At 39.5% G+C, this 12,026-nt stretch overlaps 1 protein-coding gene across 2 annotated transcripts in view; it reads right to left on the bottom strand.

Annotated features, from left to right (window-relative positions):
- The window catches only part of LOC113053496 (dual 3',5'-cyclic-AMP and -GMP phosphodiesterase 11A), an 87,679-nt gene that overhangs the window by 49,497 nt on the left and 26,156 nt on the right, over positions 1 to 12,026 (bottom strand). For both annotated transcript variants that reach the window (XM_026218586.1, XM_026218587.1), the window contains exons 4-5: positions 6,940 to 7,080; positions 6,778 to 6,842 (exon numbers count right to left, since the gene is read on the bottom strand). In XM_026218586.1, coding sequence (XP_026074371.1) covers positions 6,778 to 6,842; positions 6,940 to 7,080 — 206 coding nt within the window. The remainder of the gene's footprint in view (positions 1 to 6,777; positions 6,843 to 6,939; positions 7,081 to 12,026) is intronic.

The following is a 12,026-nucleotide window of genomic DNA, read 5'->3' as shown; positions in this document are numbered from 1 at the left end:
CAGCTCACAAACTGGAGTGAGCTTGCTGCCCAGGCCAACACAAACTCTCAGATTAACATAGACACTGACACCAATTCTGTCTTGGAGCACATCAACAGATGTGTGAGCAGAGTGAACACACTCAAAAATATGAAAATTTTCCCCAATCAGAAGCCCTGGATGAACAGAGAGGTTCGCCTCATGCTCAAAGCAAGAGATGCAGCCTTCAGGTCTGGAGACCGGGAGGCTTACAGCTCAGCCAGAGCCGACCTAAGGAAGGGTATATGCCAGACCAAACTCACACAATCTATCGCAGATTACAAACCACCTAACACTGTGACCCCGCCCAGCTCTGCCTCCCTCCCCTAAATTTCATCAAAATGTCTCCTGCACTACAAGGGGACATAAAACATTGGACCACGTTTATACTAATGTGACTAATGCCTACAAAGTCACACCCCTCCCCCACCTGGGTCAGTCTGACCACCTCTCTTTGTTCCTGCTCTCCAAGTACATCCTGGTCATCAAATGTTTGAAACCTACAATAAGGACTGTTAAAATCTGTCTGGAAGGTGCCGACTCCACTCTTCAACATCAATTCCAGCTCACAAACTGGAGTGAGCTTGCTGCCCAGGCCAACACAAACTCTCAGATTAACATAGACACTTACACCAATTCTGTCTTGGAGCACATCAACAGATGTGTGAGCAGAGTGACCACACTCAAAAATATGAACATTTTCCCCAATCAGAAGCCCTGGATGAACAGAGAGGTTCGCCTCATGCTCAAAGCAAGAGATGCAGCCTTCAGGTCTGGAGACCGGGAGGCTTACAGCTCAGCCAGAGCCGACCTAAGGAAGGGTATATGCCAAACCAAACTCACACAATCTATCGCAGATTACAAACCACCTAACACTGTGCCCCCGCCCAGCTCTGCCTCCCTCCCAGATGAGTTCAATCACTTTTAACCTCTTTTTGATCAGAATAATAAGGAGACCTTACTCAAAGCTGAGCATCCACCCAGTGAACTGCCTCTCACACTCTCCACATCAGATGTTTACTCCACTCTGTGTAAGGAGAATGCATGGAAGGCAGCTGGCCCTGATGGAATACCTGTTTGTGTGCTTAAAGCCTGTGTGGAGCAGCTGGCTGAGGTCTTCACAGACATTTTCAATCTGTCCCTGGCCCAAACAACTGTCCCCAGTATCTTCAAAAACTCCACCATCGTACCAGTACCGAAACACTCCACTGCCTCTGTCCCTAATGACTTCCGTCCTGTTGCACTCACCCCCGTCATTGCCAAGTGCTTTGAGAAACTGGTTGCATCCCACTTAAAATCCCGTCTCCCCTCTACATTAGACCCATTCCAATTTGCCTATCGCCACAATAGGTCAACAGAGGACGCCATCTCAACGGCACTTCACTCTGCCCTCACCCACCTGAACAGTCAAAACACACTTGTGAGAATGCTGTTCATAGACTTCAGTTCTGCATTTAATACAGTAATCCCCTCCAAGCTGATCTCCAAGCTTAGCCAGCTTGAAATCAGCACATCCATCTGCAACTGGATTCTAGATTTTCTGACTAACAGACCTCAGTCTGTTATGTAAGATAACCTCTCGTCCTCCATCATCACCCTGAACACCGGCGTGCCACAGGGCTGCGTACTGAGCCCTCTCCTAACGATGAGTCAGCCTACAGGGATGAGGTGCAGCACCAGGCTGTTTGGTGTGCCACCAACAACCTGGAACTAAACACCCAGAAGACAAAGGAAATCATTGTGGACTTCAAGCAGACTAGGAGTCATGCACACACACCCATCTACATCAATGGAGCTGTAGTGGAGCGTATGTCAAGTTTCAAGTACCTTGGCATCCACATCTCTGATGACCTCACCTTGTCCCATAACACCTCCACCCTGGTCAAAAAGGCACAGCAGCACCTTTACTTCTTACGGAGCCTTAAGAAAGTCCCAGGATCCTTGTGGAATTCTACCACTGTACCATTGAGAGCATACTCACGAACTGCATCTCAGCACTCCAGCGGGTGGTGAAAACTGCTCAATGGATCACCGGCACCCAGTTAACTTCCATTGAGAACATTTATCATAAGCGCTGTCTGGGCAGGGCAAGAAACATCATCAAGGATGCCCTCACCCTAACCATTAACTTTTCACCCTCTTTCCATCCGGCAGGCATTACAGGAGCCTATGCTTTCACACTAGTAGGCTCAGGAAGAGCTTCTTCCCCGAGGCTGTGACACTTCTGAACGACATAGCACCAATCTAACCTGCACCTGCCTTATTACTGCACTGGTCACAGTACTTTACATACATGTACTCATATTTTGCACAAACTGCACATTTTTAAAGCTATTACACTATAAACTGTCTAAAGTTGTTACTGTACAAAGCACAGTAAACTATTTCTATAAAAATATAATTGCACTACTGTTATTTTGCATAGAATACATTGTTTAACCCTTTGGAGTCTAAGGGTATTTTTGGGGCCTGGAGAAGTTTTGTCATGCCCTGACATTTGTGCTTTTTTCAGTTTCTTATACACATCTAAAGTCTAGTCTCACTGTGATCAGCACAAACTGGGCCATAATAATATGTGAAATGCATGTATGTACATGATCGTGTTTTTGAGAGAAAAAAATGTTATGTGTGGTTAGTGATTTACACCTGAGAAGACAAAGGCCCGCATTATGAGCTGCATAATGTGCCTTTCAGTGAGGTTTGTCACTAAGAGGGGAAGAGTTACAAGAAAGAATGTGAGGACAAAATAAATGTATATAATTTTTGTTTGTAGTTTAATAATATATTTAATTATCCCACAACAATTAAATATCCACTTGGGAGTGCATTTAAACAGTTGTTAGGAACAATCAAAGCTGACTTTCAAACTGAATTTTTTGCATCATTACTCCAGTCACACAATCCTTCAGAAATCATTTTAACAATCTTATTTTCTACAAAAAAATAAATAATATTGTTATTATTATTATTATTAATGTTTAAAAGAGCTGAGAATATTTTTTTCAGGTTTTTTAGGGGGATAATTTGAAAGAACAACATTGTGTTACATTTGTTACAGTTAGAGCTGTAGTCAAGTCCGGCTTTGTCGAGTCCAAGTCAAGTCCAAGTCCAGGACTAGTCGAGACCGAGTCAAGACCGAGTCCAAAGAGGTTAGAGTCCAAGTCAAGTCCAAGTCCAAAAGTTTCGAGTCCAAGTCCAAGACCGAGTCCAAATGAAAGAAAAAAGGGTCCTCTTCAAGACCACATACTTAACTACTGATAATGTTTGTGATGCGAGAGAAAGCATATCTCCTATTCTAAGAAAATCATTTTACATTATTATTTGTAATGATCAAAAAGCATGTGCAAAGTAACAACTCTGTAGGACAGGGGTCTCCAAACTACATCCTGGATGGCCAATGTCCTGAAAAGTTTAGCTCCAACTGGCCTTAAAACACCTGGAAGATTAGTGTGTCTAGTAAGAGCTTGATTAGGTTCAAGTGTGTATAATTAGGGTTAAAGCTAACAGGGGTGTTAAACAAGATCCCGGGCCCTATGCATAGGCAGTCCTGATGGGCCCCCATGCCCCCCACCCATGAAAATATCCAGGTAAAAAATATATATTTCAGATTCATACTTTTCAAGGGCCCTCTCTTCCTTTGGGGCCTTGCTAATGAGTACTGGTTTTACCCCCAGTCCGACCCTGGGAGCTAAACTTGGATAAACAAACAAAGTTTGGAACTGTAAGGTCAAATCATTTTTATGTACTTTATTTTTTGTTGACATTATATCTGTGGTCAAAAATGTATATGACTATGCCTAATTGGCACAGTGCACAGACACACGCAAAGCTCGGGATATGACAAATGCGCGCAGCAAGGCTAGAATGGATACGTTTGGCTCTACTGGACATGCGCACATAAATACAGCAATATTTTTGTCATACTGTACTAGGGCTTGCATAGTCGAGCTCTGTCGGAAACAATCGACTACTCCAGCATGCATTAACCATAATGCATACAAAGTGTTTGCAAGTACGACGTGAATTTTAGAATTACAATATTGCGTGGAGCTGTTACTATATGACCTTATCTATGTTGCATGTAAAAATAAAATATGTAATGTAATAATTAGGGTTGTGCCTGAAGCCGAATACCTTATTCGGAATGGCACGGATAATGGCTTAAAAAACGAATAACGCTCAAGGAAAACGGCTAAAGCTGACAGAGTCTGTCTGGTGTTTGCTAGATAACAGGTGAGCCAGGGCATCAGCGCCAGAAGTGAATGAATGTAAACTTTATGAGTGAAAAAAGCGCAAATCAAACACCTCATTGTTGTCTTCTTTCTGTTTATCTCTCAGAAATCAGAGCTGCAAGAGTAATTTTACCTATAATAATGCATCATTGCTACACGTTATATTATTTGTATATATTTAAAAGGCAAATATTGAAAGCTTAGGCTACCATATGATACGAATGAATAAGCACAGCGCGCTCACCAATCAAACAGCCGCGCTGCGCGTCTCAGTCTCTCAAAAACCAAATCAGTTCTCTCTCAATAGTAGGCTAATAATCAGCTTCGATACGGATACATTGTCTACTTGTCCTACATGTTTGCATATTTACCTTTTGCTGGTTTGCGCGGAACACACACCTCTGTTTAGTGAAGTTCATTAACATTAAGACTCACTTAAAGTGTTCTGCGTAATGAGAATGTGTGCATTGAATGGATTCAGTCGTGTTCAAATGATCACTAAACGTTTGTCATGACATCTCTCTGCTTGTATGATAAATATTATTTTAGAAATTAATAATTATTTCAGTTTAACACGACATACTTGTTCAGTGATAACTACGAAAAAATATATAAAAAGTCATAACAGTCTTATCAAGTAACTGTACGATGTTGTATCCGAATGCAGATAGGAAAAATTTTGTGATTGTTACAGATACAAATACTGGCTGTTACATGAAAATGTAAATATGTAATGTCATATATAAAGTTTTGTAAAATTTACATATGTAATTGTTGCATAAGGCTATACATTAATACGCGTTTATTGATTAAAAAAAAGGCTATCTAGGTGTAGACGTAAATAAAACACAATATAACAGGTAGAAAATTAAATTAGAAACATCTAAACTTTTCAGGTCGCAGTAAGTGCACCACTGGTCATGCACATCCTTTCCCGGAACAATACTGAAAGCTAAGATGGAGAAATAGATGATCATAGCTGTACAAGGATAGCCATTTTGTAAATGAATCTATTAGCAGAGCTACTGCAAGGGATGTTTAGTGCTGGAATTCCATTTATTCTTTGCTGAAACTTCTGCGTTATCATGGAGAGCGGGTCATGGTTGCCCAGCAACAGCAGACGCCACTGGAGCGCAAGCGCAGGCTACAGAGTGCTTTGGAAATAAGGAGAGCGGCGCGCCTAGCGTTTTCCACACGTTTTCAGTCGCGACATCATGCAAATGTGGTTTTGTTTTGAAGGAGAAATTTTTTATTTTATTTTTTTGCTGGACTCGGTCGAGACCAACTAGAAGACTTGGCGAGTCCAATGGCCAAGTCCGAGACAAGTCCGAGTGCAAATTCAACGAGTCCGAGACGACAGAAAAATGTCTCGAGTCCGAGTACTACAGCCCTAGTTACAGTTACATTTATTTGTTACATTTATATTTACTTTTTGGGGTGAATTATGTCTTATTCCTCTCAGTGCGAAGCAAACGGTAAAATAAAAAAACTTGAACAGTCTCGCTACGTTGTCTTCTGTTGTGTGGGCGATATACATTCTGTATATCATAGCTTCACTTACTCTGCACTTTTATGTATATAAAACACTATAATCTTCTGGTTAAATGCTAACTGCATTTCATTAGCTCTGTAATTGTACTCTGCATAATGACAAAGTTGAATCTAATCTAATCTAATCTAATATATATAAAATCACAATAATATTGTTTCCTGACACACATATCGTGATAATATTGTATCGTGAGGCCTTTGGTGATTCTTAACCCTACTAAATACCACTATGCCATGCCTCAGTGCATTGCCTATCCACTTGGTAAGAGAGCACCAAAAATAGTTGCAAAGATATATCAATTTAAAAAGGGGTCACACGCGTATGATGCCCGGCAGCTAAAATAAGTTGGGGGAAATGGGGAACCCGACCAACTCGAATATTAAGGAGGAACATCCAAAAACAAGCAATGTACCGAGGCATGATATAGTGGGTATTTAGTTCCCCATAAAATCCACTAGAGGACGCAGTGCGAGTTCCATTGAAGGGGAATGTCTCAGGTTATGCATGTAATCATGGTTCCTTGAGAGGGAACAAAACACTGCATGTTCTTGCCATGCCTAGGACATGTCTAACATCTCCTTCAGACAAAGAAGTTGATGATGTGCATTACAGGCAAAATCCTACAAGTGGTTTTCAAATGACCATCTTACACTGTACATTAAAATACGCTACAACCTCTAATGAGCTAATTACCACCTCATAAATATCTTTAGGTGTGTGTGTGTGTATGTGTATTAGAGGTGGTAGCAGAGAAACAGTTGTCACTGTGGGGGCAACACATCAGCACATGCCACCTGCTGCAGTTAACAGCAAACAAACACTGGCACTCTGAAATGACCTCATTAGCGAGCATCGCTGCCAGGTCGCAACTCCTCCTCTCTGAGGTTATATAAAGTAGATGTATGTTTGTGTGTTTTTGTGTAAACGTTTTTGCTAGTGTGTGTGTGTATGTGTTTAACCTGCTGTTAGTCACACCTGTTCTCCATGTCTGCGCTGCACTTGGGTGACAGAAGCTCAAAGGACTTGGTGAATTTCACCACCTGCGGTAGACATTAAAGCAAGAAGTATTAGAAAAAATGGGGAGGAAGGAAATGGGGAGGCAGGGGATGGGGAGAAAGAGGAAGGATCAGAGCGTACCGGAGATTCTATGTCCTCCAGAAGCTGGACAGAGCAGCGTTCACACTTTAACAGGGTCTGAGCTCGATGCATGATCTTCCTCACAATCTTCTCCAAATCGGTCTGCTCTTCAAACAAATCATTCACAACCTCCAGAAGAGCCTATCCACACGGACACACACTGAGAAAAGCCCAAACATACCTGACACAAGTATATGAAATACATGCAAATACATAGATGTAGAAATATAATTAATGCATCAATGCATCATGGCATCCGGTGTGTTTCTGCAAGGGCCCTAAGCAGAAATTGGTATTACGTGTCGTATTTTATGGCCAGTTATGCCTTTCAGTTCAACTGTATGTTCAAAGGGAGAAATCATAAAATCTGTCATCATGTACATAGCCTAATAACATTTCAGACCCATTTTAATTTTCTTTCTTGAATGTACTAGTGTTTCATACATGCAGTTCCAATTAATGGAGAAAGAATTTAGCTTAAAAGGGATTTGGGGGTATTATTCCATTGATTGTGGCAGCAGTAATAAATAAAATTATGATCAAATGATGGAGAATAGCCATATAAATGGCTTGAAAAGGCAGTAAATTTTATTGTACTGAATTTGTACTTGCAGTGTTCTTCAAATCTTGAAGTACATAAAAAATAAACTTAAAGATAATATAATATTAATGAAATAAAAGGCCACTTAAGTGTCCTTAAATAGAGGTCACTTTCATAGCTGTTTCACACTTAAAATATTTTTAAAAAGTGCACATTGTAATAATGTCAAATTAAACATTTTACTTTAAAAAACTACTTAATATAATATCCTTTAATAATATTTTGACATGCTTTAAAGTAAACTTATTTTGATGTGTTGACTAACATACTAAGGGCCCTATTTTAACGATCTGAAACGCAAGTGTCAAAGCGCGAAGCGCAAGTAACTTTGTGGGCGGGTCTCGGCGCTGTTGCTATTTTCCCGGCGGGATAAATGGCTCTTGCGCCCGGCGCAAATCTAAAATGGGTTGGTCTGAAGTAGCTTCATTATTCATAGGTGTGGTTTGGGCGTAACGTGAAATAAACCAATCAGAGCGTCATCCAACATTCCCTTTAAAAGCAGGTGCGCAAGTTCCATTATGGATTGCTATTATTATGGCGTATTTACCAGGCGCACGCCAGGAGCGGTTCACATCCGAAGAGACTGATATTCTTGTAAGAGCAGTGAAAGACAGAGAAGTTGTGTTGTATGGGGATGGGAGAAACCCACCCAAAATTGCGTCGGTTAAACAGGCGTGGGAGGAAATAGCGACAATTGTTTCATCGATTTTTTTCCTGGTTCTTGACGGACAAACATATTTGTCAGATGTCCTTACATAGCCTATATGTCTTGCCACTATTGGGCAAACAGGTCTGATCCTTAATTACGACAATTAGCCTGAATAATTTGTAAGCTAGATTTATACCTATTTTTTCACATCTTCGTGGCACACCACAATGATTTCCGTCATCTCATGTGTTAATATTTTTTTTTAGTGTAACAGTTTATGATTTGCAAAAATAACTGTGGCATCTGTGTAGATTACATGAGCAAAGTGTATGCGCGTTGTGCACGCTATACATTATGGTCAAGCATGCGCCCTTAAAATAGCATAATGAACAACGCGCAACGCGCCACTGACTTTAGACTAGGGGCCCTATCTTGCACCCAGCGCAATTGACTTTGTACACCGACGCATGTGTCATTCCTATTTTGCACCCGCGCAAAGCGCGTTTTTCCCTCCACAGAAGCACGTCGCTAAACTAGTGAATGAACTTGCGCTCCCTGGGCGGTTCCGCGCAAAAAAGGAGGCGTGTTCCGGCGCAAACAATCCCTGGTGCTATTTTGCTGTTTCATTAAACAATTGCGCCACTGACCAGAAAAAACCTAGTCTAAAGTCAGTGGCGCGTTGTTCATTATGCTATTTTAAGGGCGCATGCTTGACCATAATGTATAGCGTGCACAACGCGCATACACTTTGCTCATGTAATCTACACAGATGCAACAGTTATTTTTGCAAATCATAAATTGTTACACTAAAAAAATATTAACACATGAGATGACGGAAATCATTGTGGTGTGCCACGAAGATGTGAAAAAATAGGCATAAATCTAGCTTACAAATTATTCAGGCTAATTGTAGTAATGAAGGATCAGACCTGTTTGCCCAATAGTGGCAAGACATATATGTATATAAGGACATCTGACAAATTGGTTTGTCCGTCAAGAACCAGGAAAAAAAATCGATGAAACAATTGTGGCTATTTCCTCCCATGCCTGTTTAACCGACGCTATTTTGGTGGGTTTCTCCCATCCCCATACAACACAACTTCTCTGTCTTTCACTGCTCTTACATGAACATCAGTCTCCTCGGCTGTGAACCGCTCCTGGCGTGCGCCTGGTAAATACGCCATAATAATAGCAATCCATAATGGAACTTGCGCACCTGCTTTTAAAGGGAATGTTGGATGACGCTCTGATTGGTTTATATCACGTTACGCCCAAACCACACCTATGAATAATGAAGCTACTTCAGACCAACCCATTTTAGATTTGCGCCGGGCGCAAGAGCCATTTATCCCGCCGGGAAAATAGCAACAGCGCCGAGACCCGCCCACAAAGTTACTTGCGCTTCGCGCTTTGACACTTGCGTTTCAGATCGTTAAAATAGGGCCCTAGGTTTTTTCTGGTCAGTGGCGCAATTGTTTAATGGAACAGCAAAATAGCACCAGGGATTGTTTGCGCCGGAACACGCCTCCTTTTTTGCGCTGAACCGCCCAGGGAGCGCTAGTTCATTCACTAGTTTAGCGACGTGCTTCTGTGGAGGGAAAAGCGCGCTTTGCGCGGGTGCAAAATAGGAATGACACATGCGTCGGTGTACAAAGTCAATTGCGCTGGGTGCAAGATAGGGCCCTAAAGCATCTTCTCTGCTGAAGAATTTGAACTGTGGTGTGTTACTTGATAGTTCATTTCAAGTAAAAAAAATTATTTAGTGTTTTAATTCTACTAAATTGTATGGAATTACATTTGGTTCAATAATAATGAACGAAACTTTATAAAACGGAACGTAACTTTTTTCAAAAACGATCAAAAATATGCCATTACAAAAGAAGAAAACACAATGAAAATGAAAAAAAAATGAACTCAGTCGCACAAATTTAACAGGCTCTTCAAATATGCTTCATTCCTTGTTAATGTTTTTCAAAGATTAGTTTTCGCTAATCGTGGATTCTGGATGCATTGCCACAGATTTCGCTTATGCTTTAGCTGTTTTTCGTTTGGTGTTTTGACACAAAGGGTGGGCTCAACAGTGATCTACTCTGATTGGATAGTGAGCTTTTGATGGACAGGTGCTCCCTAACCGGGAAGTACAGACGTCAGTGGCACGCATATTGGAAAGCTCTCGCGGTGATTAAACCTGGTCTCTATCGCAATTTTTTTTTTTTCACAGACAAAGTGAAAGACATTTCTTTTAAGCTCATATACAGGTTCTAGCCTGTAAAGAAGTTTATACAAAGATTTAAATCTTTGATCTTACATGCTCTTTTTGTTCGAGTTCTGAAGAAACTGTACACTTATTTCGGTCATGTCACTACACTCAGAAACTTTGGGATGATATCGATTTGTCTGTCAAGTGTAAGATTTTGCCACCCTTCTCAGTACATATGAAAAACATTATATTTGGGTATTATGACCCCACAAACGAAAATAACGGTTTTGTTATTAATTTAAATTTTTTCCTAAACAAATTTCACATTCACAAATGCAAATTCTCCAACTGTAAACCTGTCTTCTCTGTTTTTCTTAAAAATGGAAAACTATCTGAATGTGTTCTCAGTATCTACTAATAAGAAAGCTATAAGGACTGTTAGAATTTGCTCTGCCTTTGATCTCCTTGTGTAATTTTGTTTAGATTTTGGCCCTCTTCACTTTAGTTCGATTTTATTCTTTATGCCTTGTATTACTAAATATGTAAAAAATATTTGACCTTCGATCATCTCAGTCTGCAAAGATGAGTTCTCAGCAGACACGGAGCGACATCATCTTCCATATTAGAGAAAACAAATCTTTGAAAAACTTTAACAAACATTGAAGCATATTTGAAGAGCCTGTTAAATTTGTACGACTGAGTTAATTTTCATTGTGTTTTTCTTCTTTTGTAATGGCATATTTTTGATCGTTTATGGAAAAGTTACGTTCAGTTTTATAAAGTTTCATTCATTATTATTGAACCAAATGTAATTCCATATAATTGTAGCTTTATCATTACAAATAAGCAATTACAAATGTTATATTATTCAATATTGCATTTAACATTTATTTATTTTTTAATGTACTAAATTTCAACATTAAAAATATGTAATTGCAAATATATTTAAATACATTAAAAAAGTTTAAATATAAATAGCATTAAAGTATATTTTTAGTAGTACTTTAACTATATTTCTGTCATGGTGTGAAACACCTGAACATGATGACACAAATTAAGGGGAGACAGAAACTAGGTCAATGAATACGAGGGATTGGATATGAAAACAAACACAAAAGTAAACACATAAAGTGTGAAAATTTCAGAGACAAAAGTAGTATGAAATAACATATAGAAATATACTTTAAGTTGTACTTAAGTAGGTCAAAAAACACTTTAAAGTACAGCTAATTACGATTAATAGAATTGTATCTATAATTCATTAGAATTCAGTTGGAATTAAACGGCAATTAAGTGTCTGAAAACAGTTCACACTTAAGTATATCATTTTAAATGTATTATTTCCATAGTAAATGCTGTTTTTGAAAGTATATAATAAGTAAAGTGATCTTTTTAATGAGGGTTTATCCAGATTTGCACTGTTGAAGAGCAAATTCGGGTGAAAAATATTATATTATAAAATATTCAAAATTATTGTAATCTGAAACACACTACAAAAAGCTAGCAATCAGAATCGGGACGTGTAAGACGAATTCAGCCATAATTTTTTGGAATGTCTTTTCGCTGTTATAGTATGCATGATTTGCATAATTCCTTTAGTGAACTGGCTGCTAAAACATCAAGTGTGTGCAAATGAC

Source organism: Carassius auratus, chromosome 34 (genome assembly GCF_003368295.1).
Source record: "Carassius auratus strain Wakin chromosome 34, ASM336829v1, whole genome shotgun sequence".
Lineage (NCBI taxonomy): Eukaryota > Metazoa > Chordata > Actinopteri > Cypriniformes > Cyprinidae > Carassius > Carassius auratus.
Note: the sequence above shows the minus strand (reverse complement) of the source record. Positions and strands in the feature narration are given on the sequence as shown.